The sequence below is a fragment of the Pteropus vampyrus genome, unplaced genomic scaffold (genome assembly GCF_000151845.1).
Source record: "Pteropus vampyrus isolate Shadow unplaced genomic scaffold, Pvam_2.0 Scaffold417, whole genome shotgun sequence".
Classification (NCBI taxonomy): Eukaryota; Metazoa; Chordata; class Mammalia; order Chiroptera; family Pteropodidae; genus Pteropus; species Pteropus vampyrus.
In genome coordinates, this window is record NW_011889198.1 from 186,977 (window position 1) to 199,796 (window position 12,820).

At 49.6% G+C, this 12,820-nt stretch overlaps 1 protein-coding gene across 1 annotated transcript in view; it reads right to left on the bottom strand.

The window, feature by feature from the left end:
* DNAH3 (dynein axonemal heavy chain 3) overlaps positions 1 to 12,820 on the bottom strand; it is a 149,540-nt gene that overhangs the window by 62,741 nt on the left and 73,979 nt on the right. The window contains exons 32-37 of the mRNA XM_023523811.1: positions 11,744 to 11,835; positions 9,632 to 9,851; positions 8,979 to 9,113; positions 4,984 to 5,095; positions 3,230 to 3,471; positions 629 to 729 (exon numbers count right to left, since the gene is read on the bottom strand). Of these exons, the coding sequence (XP_023379579.1) occupies positions 629 to 729; positions 3,230 to 3,471; positions 4,984 to 5,095; positions 8,979 to 9,113; positions 9,632 to 9,851; positions 11,744 to 11,835 (902 nt within the window). The remainder of the gene's footprint in view (positions 1 to 628; positions 730 to 3,229; positions 3,472 to 4,983; positions 5,096 to 8,978; positions 9,114 to 9,631; positions 9,852 to 11,743; positions 11,836 to 12,820) is intronic.

Below are 12,820 nucleotides of genomic sequence, written 5' to 3' on the forward strand. Positions count from 1 at the left end.
CCTTCTTGTGTAGTTTTACAGCATTTCTGTACGATTCTAATATGTATATTTATTGTAGCTGTTTTTAACAATTTAAAAGGGAGCACTATGCTGTATGTAATACCGCGGACTTACTTTTATACATAATATTACTAAGATTTTATCTTTAATTTAACTGATTTATCCGGAGTTGCATGTCAGTATGATTCATTTATTTTGAGTGATACACGTATATATGTATGTATAATTTGTGACTTATTAATTCACTCCTGTGAGTGGGCACTTGGGTTTCCCAGTGTGTGTTACTGTGAAGCGTGTCACTGTGACCATTCTTGTACGTGTCCCCTGCTGTATGGGGTAAGTTTCTTTGGGGTGCACACATAGGAGCGGAATTGCTGGGTCAGGAGGCATACGGAGGTTCAGTCTTAGAAGACAATGTCAAACTGTTTTCCCAGGTGCTTGCCAGTTTTCGAGACCCTTAGCAGCTATGTGGATGGAGGACTGATCTGAAGGCAAATCTAAGGGACGATAAACAACGCAGGTGACCTTCTAGGATTTAATCACACCTGTGGATTTTCAGAGCTTGGTCTCCTGCTCAGGGTGAGTGAGACCAAGCTCCCCCTTAAGCCACCAGCGCGAGGTGACTGACCTGCTCACGGTGGCTGGGGACGCCTGCTCCAAGTCTGCTGGCTCAAAGATCAGGCTCATCTTGGGGCTCATCTGGATAATCTCCCCACTCATTAAACACAGCTGAAACAGGAGCAGAGAGGTGGAGAGCAGGCGAAGGGTTACATTCTATTTGCAGGTAGAGGCCGAGATGGTTCGAATTCATTTAGCAAGGATTTCTTGAGGACCTACTGTGTGCCAGGCACTGTTCTAGGTGCAGAGAATAAAACAGACAAAAATCCCTGTCCTCTTGGGCTTCATATTCTGCTGGGAGGAGACAGATAAAAAGCCAAACACAGAGTACAGAAAACAGTAGAAGCGCTTTGGAGGACACAGCGGAAGAGGGTGTTGGAGAATGCTCAGTCAGAGTTGGGCGAGTTGCAGTTTTAAGTAGAGAGGTCAGAGAGTCGCCGAATTGCGGCCTTAGATGAAGGATCGGGAAGGTATCAGACCACACCGGGTGTCACGGTTTCTTCCTCAGTACGTGGCACAGAACCTAACTGCACACCTTCATCCTGCTCTATTTGCTCAAGTCTCCCACGAAGGGCTCCTATTGGAATCCCCCAAGGATTAGTCCGTGGCTAGAAGGTAAAGAGTACCCCATAAATCCTGCCTCGAATGGAAGGACAGACCACCAGAAGTCCTCGTGGTTAGAGACACAGTCTGGTAGAAAGCAGAGCAAACACACAGGACTCCGGGGTACAGACTATGTCGGTGGTGCCGACTGCCATTTGCCAGCACGGGTTCAAGTGAGACAGTTAAGCCATAAGGCCGCTGTGGCCTCTGCCTCCCATGGGAGAAGGGGAACCCCCATCAGTCCCCACTGCTCATCCTAAATCATAGCGGAAAGGTCCCCTGCACATTTTCCTGGCCCACATCAAACACATCTAGAAACAGGTCACTACATACATCCCCAAGGAGGTCCCAGCTGTTACCACCAGGAGTGTCATCTCCAAATATTAAGAAAAGTAAAGTAAACCCCTACTTGTGAGAGTAGATTTATACCCAGAACCGAGAAGAGCTGTCGGGAGATTCACCGACAGCTCTTAATACTTCTAATCTCAAGACCAACCGAAACATTTGTATAATTGGTTTATGTAACAGAGGCCATATCATGTAATAAAACATTTCTATTTGTATTTGTTATATGATTAAAGTTATGCACATGTCATAATTAGTGCGAGTGTAAAATATGGATGACTAGGTCTTCCACGGTGAGCACGACTCACTCTTCGTCTGGGGAAATTTAAGTACAGTAGGGAAATATATTTCGATTTGCTATTCAGTGTAGGAGATCTTCCTCAAAATGGTGATAACTTTTATTTTATCTAAACAGTTATAGAGCACTTGCTTTATGCCAGGCGCTATTTAAGCAGTTTGCAGATATTAGTTATCTAGTGTTCCTACCAACACCGTGAGGGGAACAGCATCCTCCCCACTTCACAGGTGATGAAACCGAAGTACAGAGAGACTAAACAGCTTGTCCGAGGTGACGCGACTGAGCGGTAGGGCAGGATCGACCCCAGGCTGTCTGGCTCCACAGTCCAAGCGCCTTAGGTCCATGTGACAGAATATACTTTCCAATGGAGGCTGCAGCAACATCCCCCGCCCCGTGCGCGTTTTTGTAGCGTGACCTCGCCCACCTCCATCGACAGGTGGAGTCTGCTGCTCTACCCGCTGGACTCTGGTCAGCCATTTCTGCAGAACCCCAAAGCAAAGACCATAGGGTTAGCTTTCTCTGCAGGCAACGTCTCTGACCAAGAGAATTCAGAGCAAGTGAAGCCGTGCGGTTCCCAGTAAGGCTCGTAATTTCACGGAGACTTCCACTTCCTGCCTCTGGAAAATCAGCCACCACCCTCAGACTACCAAGTGAGAAGCCCAAGCTGTGTGGGGAGGCCTGAAGGATGAAACGCCCTTTGGAGGAAGAGTGGGAGAGAAGGGGGAGCGGGGGAGAGAGAGAGAGAGACAGACAGACAGGCTAAGAGGAACGAGCTCCCTGACACGGAGTGAAGAAGCCACCTGAATGCAGCTCCTCCATCCCCAGCTGCCCCCGCTGACATCACGAGGATTAGCAGAGCCCAGCTGAGATCTTCCGAAATTTCTAATCCACAAAATCATGTGCAAAGTAAATGGCTGTTTTAAGCCACTGAGTGTCAAGGTATTTTGTTGCACAGCAACCAGTAACCTAAACACATCCCGTACGTCAGGTACTATGCAGGTACTTTCTAATTTAATTACCAACGGCCCTATTTTATTACTATCTTTTAACGAATCAGGACATCGAGGTTCAGAGAAGTTGTGGACCTTGCTCAGTACAACACAGCTCAGTTGTGAAGCCAGCGGTCTAGTCTGATGCTGCAGCAAGGCTCTTAACCACGGGATGGCACTGCCTTAGAACACACAGAGCCGACCCTCTACCGCTACAAACGGAAGCACCATCCACAAATTGACAAGCATTACTTCCCGGTGGGGCATTTCTTCTTAGCCTAGCGCGTGTACATATCATACGGCGATGATCACTCACCCACCTTAATACACGGCTGTACCCCACCCATGTAGAAGTGACACCACGCTCAGCAGCTACCTTTTTATTGTCGTCCAGAACCGTGTTCATGTTTTCGATCCAAACAGCATCCACCGGCCCATCAAATACGATCCACTTGCGGTCATCAGACATTGAGGACGCTTGCTCCCGAAAAGCATTGGCGAGGACACCGTCTGTCCATTCGTGGCTCACTTGGTCAAAGCACCCGTACAGCTGCCCCATGGTGATAGCCTTGGGGTTGATGATCTTGTAGTCCACGGCAAACTCCTCCATCTGGTTGGCTGGGCAAGAAGGTCCAACCCGAGTCACACAGGCTCTGGTGACACCAGAACACCAGACAGGAGAGAATGCCATCTCAGAGCAACTGCCCATTAGGGGTGTGCCATCCAAGGAGAGGCCTTTCAGAGGTTGGGATACCTGGAGAGGCACAGCCTTAGATTGTCAGGTTATTATAACCATTAGTTTCTCACCGCATTTTCTTCTGGGGCTCATTTTGAACAGGGCAAATGGCTGGTCAAATCTAAAGAAATCGGCCGGAGCCTAAAGGAACTCCAGCAGCGAGGGAGACAGGTGCCTCTTTACGCACCTGGTTCTCACAGGTACCCCAAGAACCTTGCCTTGACCTGAGATGAAGAAACAACTGACAAATAAAAGATTCTGGAAAATTATGGTTACTTTTCTTTTCTCTATCTGAAGGGCTAGTTGAGCCCCGAAATCTCTTCTTTAGCTGCTCAGTAAGTGTCCCCTGAGAAATGCACGCTGCTGGAGTACCAGGGCCCGACTAGAATATACAGGCTGACGATGGCACATCATCGTGTTCACTCACAGAAAATAGCCACACTTTTACATGATCCCTGAAAGTAAGGAAAAACTGGGGTGTCTAGGCCATAAGCTAAATAAAGAACCATTTCTGCAGAACCCCAAAGCAAAGACCATAGGGTTAGCTTTCTCTGCATTTAGTTTCCTAAACTATATTCAAATGTCAAAATGATTAAAGTTTGAAATGCCCAAATTAGTTATGAAGGCCAACTTAGTCCCCAAAACAAAAACCTCAAAAATCCAACAGCAACTCAATTATCAGATATTTTTAGGGGAAAAAAAATGTCACAGCACTGGAAGGGATCATGTAAACAGAGACAACAAGGCAGTGTTTTTCAAAACCACGGGTATGCGTTTGATAAACAAACAAACAAAAACCCAAAGGATTTCTCTGGCAATAAACAGAGCTTCCATTTGTTGAGCAGGGACTGTGCTAGGTTGTTTACCTGCATGAGCTCATTAAATTCTCCCAGGAAACCCATTTTACAGCCGAGAAGACAGGCTAAGTGAGGTTTAGTGCTGGGTCCGATTCAAAAGCCTGTAGTCCTTCCCACTACATTAGAAGGAAGGAAAGGAAGGAGGGAGGGAGGGAAAGGGAAGGAAAGAGAAGCGAAGAAGGCATAGCATGAAAAGGAAAAGAACTATGCAATGATTTGCCTTTAGGACAATTTCGTTTAGGGCCATGGCAGAAACTTCTCTCGCTGGGAAACCTCTGGAGAAGCCAAATTGAGAAATTTCCTCCAGCCTTAAGGACTGCACACGACACCCCCTCTTAGACGCTCCCCCCACCCCCGCTTTATTTTCTGCCTGCAGACATCTGTGCGCCGGGTTCTATTTCTGGCTCTGACGTCACAATCCAGGGATGGCAGGAGAAAAAAAACAAAAACACCCACCAATCTGGCATTATCTCCGTGGAGCCGGCCAGCTGAGCGAGGAGGCCTGCCCTCCCTGGAAGCGGGGGATGTGAGCCTTACCTTCGTTTAAGTCACCCAGAGCTGCAGCCAAAACTTTATAAGCACAGGTCTTGCCACCCATAGGGTCTCCGACGATCATGTAGCCATGTCTCACCAGCATCATCTCGTAGATCTGGGAGGAGACATCGTCTAAGAAGCCAGTCGTGGCAAACCTCCCAGAACTGCGAGTCAGTGAGGAATGAGGGGGCAAAAGGGGGTTCCCACAGTCGCGTCCACCTCTGGTGAACCACAATCTCCTTTGTGATATGTTGCTTAAATGTCGTTTGGACGAATAAATATATATGTGTGTGTCTCAGATGATTTCAGAGCTGGGAACTGCTATGGACTCTGCACTTATCTGTGTGCTAAGCATCAAGTAATGTGCCTAAATGACTTCACTGAATCCATTCGGGCATCATGAAACACCTTCTAATGGTGAGATACTGAGCCCGAGAGAGGTACGTCTCTTGCCCGGGCCCGTCGGTGCCCGTCAGAGCCATAGGGCTCTCTGGCTTCAGTGCCCCTGACCTTTCCCTTACACCATTTCCATTGCTCTTAAAGAGGAACAGGAAGCAGAGGTCATTTTAGCAAATTGCATTTCTATTGGAAACTTCTTTTCTCGAGGCCTAATTGCCATTCTGACTGGATTGGAACTGTCGGGAGATGACATGTATTTTTTGAGCCGGGCCCTGTGCTGTAAATGACCTTCTCTGGAATTGGCTCAGGGATGGCCGTGTGACGTCAGCAGCAGCATTCAAAGCTGATCCTGAGACTCTCTGGCTGAAGCCACTTGGCCAGCGATGCTCTATCTTTGTCTGGGCTTGAACCTGGAACAATCTCAGTCTGAGGCCCAACTGAGAATGAAGTTTTAATGAAAAGAGAGACAGCCCAGAAATGAAGACAGACAGATTCCCGATGACAGTACAGGAAAACCTGGATGCTGCTGTGCCTGAGGCCACCATATTCCTATATTTTCCAAGTTTGGTAAATGTCTAAATTCACTTTTGTTGACTAAGGCACTTTGAGTTGGGTTTCTATCATTGGGAACTTTCTGGAGAAAGTCCTGACTCATTCAAAGCCCAATGCCCCCAAAGGGAAGACCCCACATTAAAAAGAGAGACCCCCAAGGAAGATGGTCATAGGAAAAACCTTAACTCAGAAATGAAAACCGCAAGCATAACAGGGGAAGATGGCTTCATCGCTACCTCCATCCCTCCCAGGCACCCCTGCTTGCTGTCAGCTCCATCCCGACGCGCCATAATTCTTTCTAATTCCTGACTTCAGCGAAGAGCAAAACAGGCACATTCTCAGTGAGTACAAGGAACCAACCTGGATAATTTTCCCAATAAACCAAGGAACTGGCTGGAGTTTCATCTTCTCGATGTTCTTATCCAGCACTTCCATGAAGACCTCGTAGTCTGGTTTCGGAAGGACAACTCCAGGAAACAAGTCCGATATGATTCCCTGGTCACGAGAATCCGAGAGGAGGTAGAAAGGGTGAATTATCAGCTGCGCGAGCTCCGCATTACCCTAAAATGAGGTCTACAGACAGCAAAAGTCTTTGAAAGATGCCAAGCTTCATTTCTCCTGCTCTGAAGCACATCCGCGATGACAAATTCTAACACTTTCTGTCAAACACGACTTCCAAATAATTATAAAAGTCAGCAGAAATTTAATAAGCCTGTGCTATCTCCCAGTCATTGTACGAGGGATGAACAAGACAGTCATAATTTCCGTCTCTATGGAGCGAAAGACCTAGTAAAGATGGTAGGCGTTAAAACAATTATCAAAGGAAATGAATTCAATCTGTTGAAAACAATCACCCACACCCAACGGCGAATACGCTGTCCGTGAAACCATCTTCATTAAGATGGGGAACCAGACAGAAATGCTCCTATCGCCATTGTTACGTAGCACTTGGGGGATGCTGGCTGGAGATGGAGAGGGATGTCAGGAGGTGGAGGAGGACGTGGGGCGTGTACCTGGAACAGGGGGACATCCTGAGCCAGGAACTTGGCCAGGTTGACATCGAGCAGGGCCCGGAGCAGGAGGACACTCTCGTTCTCCTCCGGGTACTTGAGCTTCAGGTTGCCGGCGGCGGTGAGCACGGACTTGACCGCACGCATGCCGTAGTCGTAGTGGTGCTGGGAGGACAGCTGCTCTGAGCACAGGCGGTACGTCGCCACGATCTTCTGGGCCAGGCTGGGCGGGCAAAGACAGGGCTGCAGACCCCCGCATGGGACCACGTCCGGCTGCCCCGCATCCTTGGGCCCCACCCCTTCAGAAGCCAGGCTTGCCCATGGACTTGATGGAGAAGCCCTATTGTTGGGAGGCCTTTGGACAGAGTTGCCACAATGAGCTGAGGAAGCATCACAACTCTCTTTCAAAGTTAGGATGGAAAACAGGAAGCACACACACATACACGCGTGTACCAGGTACTGCTTGAGAGATTCTATGTGTATATACTTTAATGTGCACACATGGATATATGTGTGCACACGCACACGCACATGCACATTCACATGCACACTCTTGGGAAGAAGACATCAAACTACCAACAACGTGAAGCCGCAGAGAGTGGAGTCAAGGGTTACTGAGGCCAAACCCACAGTTTTGACTGCGGCGACACTATGATTTTTTTCGATGTCCACGTTTTACTTGTCGAATGTAAAAACCGGTTCAAACTTTAATATACTCAGCACACAACACATGCATTAAGTCACCCAGAGCTGCAGCCAAAACTTTATAAGCACAGGTCTTGCCACCCATAGGGTCTCCGACGATCATGTAGCCATGTCTTACCAGCATCATCTCATAGATCTGGGAGGAGACATCGTCTAAGAAGCCAGTCGTGGCAAACCTCCCAGAACTGCGAGTCAGTGAGGAATGAGGGGGCAAAAGGGGGTTCCCACAGTCGCGACCACCTCTGGTGAACCACAATCTCCTTTGTGATATGTTGCTTAAATGTCGTTTGGACGAATAAATATATATGTGTGTGTCTCAGATGATTTCAGAGCTGGGAACTGCTATGGACTCTGCACTTATCTGTGTGCTAAGCATCAAGTAATGTGCCTAAATGACTTCACTGAATCCGTTCGGGCATCATGAAACACCTTCTAATGGTGAGATACTGAGCCCGAGAGAGGTACGTCTCTTGCCCGGGCCCGTCGGTGCCCGTCAGAGCCATAGGGCTCTCTGGCTTCAGTGCCCCTGACCTTTCCCTTACACCATTTCCATTGCTCTTAAAGAGGAACAGGAAGCAGAGGTCATTTTAGCAAATTGCATTTCTATTGGAAACTTCTTTTCTCGAGGCCTAATTGCCATTCTGACTGGATTGGAACTGTCGGGAGATGACATGTATTTTTTGAGCCGGGCCCTGTGCTGTAAATGACCTTCTCTGGAATTGGCTCAGGGATGGCCGTGTGACGTCAGCAGCAGCATTCAAAGCTGATCCTGAGACTCTCTGGCTGAAGCCACTTGGCCAGCGATGCTCTATCTTTGTCTGGGCTTGAACCTGGAACAATCTCAGTCTGAGGCCCAACTGAGAATGAAGTTTTAATGAAAAGAGAGACAGCCCAGAAATGAAGACAGACAGATTCCCGATGACAGTACAGGAAAACCTGGATGCTGCTGTGCCTGAGGCCACCATATTCCTATATTTTCCAAGTTTGGTAAATGTCTAAATTCACTTTTGTTGACTAAGGCACTTTGAGTTGGGTTTCTATCATTGGGAACTTTCTGGAGAAAGTCCTGACTCATTCAAAGCCCAATGCCCCCAAAGGGAAGACCCCACATTAAAAAGAGAGACCCCCAAGGAAGATGGTCATAGGAAAAACCTTAACTCAGAAATGAAAACCGCAAGCATAACAGGGGAAGATGGCTTCATCGCTACCTCCATCCCTCCCAGGCACCCCTGCTTGCTGTCAGCTCCATCCCGACGCGCCATAATTCTTTCTAATTCCTGACTTCAGCGAAGAGCAAAACAGGCACATTCTCAGTGAGTACAAGGAACCAACCTGGATAATTTTCCCAATAAACCAAGGAACTGGCTGGAGTTTCATCTTCTCGATGTTCTTATCCAGCACTTCCATGAAGACCTCGTAGTCTGGTTTCGGAAGGACAACTCCAGGAAACAAGTCCGATATGATTCCCTGGTCACGAGAATCCGAGAGGAGGTAGAAAGGGTGAATTATCAGCTGCGCGAGCTCCGCATTACCCTAAAATGAGGTCTACAGACAGCAAAAGTCTTTGAAAGATGCCAAGCTTCATTTCTCCTGCTCTGAAGCACATCCGCGATGACAAATTCTAACACTTTCTGTCAAACACGACTTCCAAATAATTATAAAAGTCAGCAGAAATTTAATAAGCCTGTGCTATCTCCCAGTCATTGTACGAGGGATGAACAAGACAGTCATAATTTCCGTCTCTATGGAGCGAAAGACCTAGTAAAGATGGTAGGCGTTAAAACAATTATCAAAGGAAATGAATTCAATCTGTTGAAAACAATCACCCACACCCAACGGCGAATACGCTGTCCGTGAAACCATCTTCATTAAGATGGGGAACCAGACAGAAATGCTCCTATCGCCATTGTTACGTAGCACTTGGGGGATGCTGGCTGGAGATGGAGAGGGATGTCAGGAGGTGGAGGAGGACGTGGGGCGTGTACCTGGAACAGGGGGACATCCTGAGCCAGGAACTTGGCCAGGTTGACATCGAGCAGGGCCCGGAGCAGGAGGACACTCTCGTTCTCCTCCGGGTACTTGAGCTTCAGGTTGCCGGCGGCGGTGAGCACGGACTTGACCGCACGCATGCCGTAGTCGTAGTGGTGCTGGGAGGACAGCTGCTCTGAGCACAGGCGGTACGTCGCCACGATCTTCTGGGCCAGGCTGGGCGGGCAAAGACAGGGCTGCAGACCCCCGCATGGGACCACGTCCGGCTGCCCCGCATCCTTGGGCCCCACCCCTTCAGAAGCCAGGCTTGCCCATGGACTTGATGGAGAAGCCCTATTGTTGGGAGGCCTTTGGACAGAGTTGCCACAATGAGCTGAGGAAGCATCACAACTCTCTTTCAAAGTTAGGATGGAAAACAGGAAGCACACACACATACACGCGTGTACCAGGTACTGCTTGAGAGATTCTATGTGTATATACTTTAATGTGCACACATGGATATATGTGTGCACACGCACACGCACATGCACATTCACATGCACACTCTTGGGAAGAAGACATCAAACTACCAACAACGTGAAGCCGCAGAGAGTGGAGCCGAGGGTTACTGAGGCCAAACCCACAGTTTTGACTGCGGCGACACTATGATTTTTTTCGATGTCCACGTTTTACTTGTCGAATGTAAAAACCGGTTCAAACTTTAATATACTCAGCACACAACACATGCATATGCTTGTGCATGGGCAGTTCTTAGTCCTCCTGGCACCCGGCTGGACCATGTAGCTTAGCCTCCCGTGCAGTGAGGGGCTGCCGCACCGCTGAGCCTGAGCCAGCAGGATGTGAATGAAAGGGGAGCATGCCAATCCCGGGGCTGGCCCACGGAAACGTCCTCTATGAGACCCTCCGTGCTCGTGTGCTATGGCCGTGACACATACGTGACTTGGGTCCCTGTCCCTCGGGAAGAACTACTCCTGACCACAAACACCCGTTTTAGATTTCCAAGGAGTGAAAAGCACGTTTTGCTATGCGAAGCCAGTGGGATTCGGGGTCGGGGTGACCCCAACTAACACACGTCTGCACGTCCCCCTTGTGGGGAATCCCCTCAATGAGACAGATCGGCTTTTAAAGCAAAGGCTTTGTGCTGCTCACCGGTGCCTAGCAGAGGCTTGGGTGTAAGGCAGGCAGCTCAATAAAGGTTTGCCAATTGAATAAATAAATGAACTGAATGGGTGCATGAACGGAATCCAGGTCTCTTACACAAAGAATAAGCTACGCCTCATATGTTTAGGCAGCCTGTTGGCCTGGGAAGGGTGACACATTCTGCTGAGAATATCTGCAGCCCCTCGGATGGAGAATGAGGACACCCAGGTCTCGAAGACACAGAGACAGACACAGAGATGACTGTGGCAATAAATAATCAATGATTGTGGCCGAGACAATGTAAAAGACAAACGTAAAATCTGGAACAGGTCAATAAAGCCATTCCACAATGATGTTAATGACTCTAGGTACATGTGATCAAGACACTGGTCTGTGTGTGTCTGCGTGTGTCTGTGTGTGTCTGTGTGTATGTGTGTCTGTGTCTGTGTGTACATATGTGTTGGAACACTGGGTCATATTGAAATGAGAGAGAACCCAGTTGATTGACATAAATAAATGTTATATTGGTAAGAATGTTAATTCTAAATTATGTTACACTTTCCCCTTCAATCGTGGAATAATTCCACACGTCTCAGTCTTGCCTTAAGCCATTTAGGATGTGCACGTGCGTGTGCATGCACACATATATGTGAGTGGGGATGTGCGTGTGTGCGTGCACACACGTACATGAGTGGGGCGCAGGCAGGAGGTGTGCGGCTGCTTCCTCTAAGTCCTGTGTACATGAAGAAAGAGGAGGCGTTTTGTTGGGTCTCTGGGTCACCTTCCAGCCCGGGGCAGCGTCAGGACCAAGGCCAGCGCCAGCTGCGGACAGAGCAACTGGGCGCAGAAAGAAGCCCGTTTCTCAATTTCTCTCTTTTCTTCCGGTACGCAGTCCACCTCGCGTCCACCACACGAAAGGCCTGTCTTTCAGGGACCGTAGGACCCACCAGAAAACCCATGTGACGTACCTCCTGGAGTCCAGAAACCCCATAGAATAGAGAGAGATTTCTCCGATGAGGGCATAATCCGGCACCATCATGGCCACCGTCCGGAACAAGGCCTGCGAAAGAGACAGCCATCGGAACCTGAGCCCACACGGTGGACACAGGGGAGGGCGCGTCCGTGAGGCAGTGACGACGGCGTGAGCACTGACACCTCTCCAGTGAGGACCAAGAGACGTGGGCTGGACGTGGGAAGACGAGTCAGTGCGGAGGGACCGTCCTCACTGGACACATCCTCTGCCCCACGGGCCCCGCCACAGGCCCTGTCCAGGCACGTGTTGTCTTGCTGGGTCCCTCCGTGGAGGTGTGGCAGGGCCCTAGGTGCTGGTGCTCTACAGCAGCTCGGTCTCTTGTGCCGGAGGCGCATCACTCAACTCGCGAGGCTTTCCAGCGTTCGGCTCGCACAGCGGACACCGTCCAGGGGCGCCAGAAGAACCCCGAAGCCAGAGGTCTGGAGCTGAGTCCTTGTTGTATCACCAGCTAGCTGTGGACCTGTCACGTAGCCCCTCAGGACTTCAGTGCTTTCGTCTCCGCACGGGCTCACGACTGTCCCCTCTTCACAGCTGTCATGAGAACGAGTGACACCACATAAGCGAGGTGCTTAGAGAAGTGCGTGGCACGTAGTGACTGCTCAGTAACATCCGCCGTTGTCATTATCCCCTGGATCTCGGCGGAGAAGTGACTTGTCCGAGTCACGCGGTTTGAGACGCAGCCAGGACTGCAGCCCAGGCCTGCTGGCCCCGACCTCTGGTGCTTCCTGCTCCACCGCACAGCTCACGGAGGTTGCTTGTGCAGATCCCACACAGATTGGCTGGGAGGGGTGCTGGGGGCGTTACAACAGCTGGGTGGTAAAACCGAGAAACGTGGGTCCAAATCCCATGTCGACCTAGAGGTGGGAGCCACCCCTCTGGGGCTCCCTGACTGCCTTCCACTCGCGAGGAGGAGGGAGAGTGGTGTGTGCGTCACCCAGATTCTGGGAGCCAGTCGGAACGCGTTGCCAGCCCGTGGAGCATCACATAGGGCAGGGCCTCGAGTAACGTCATT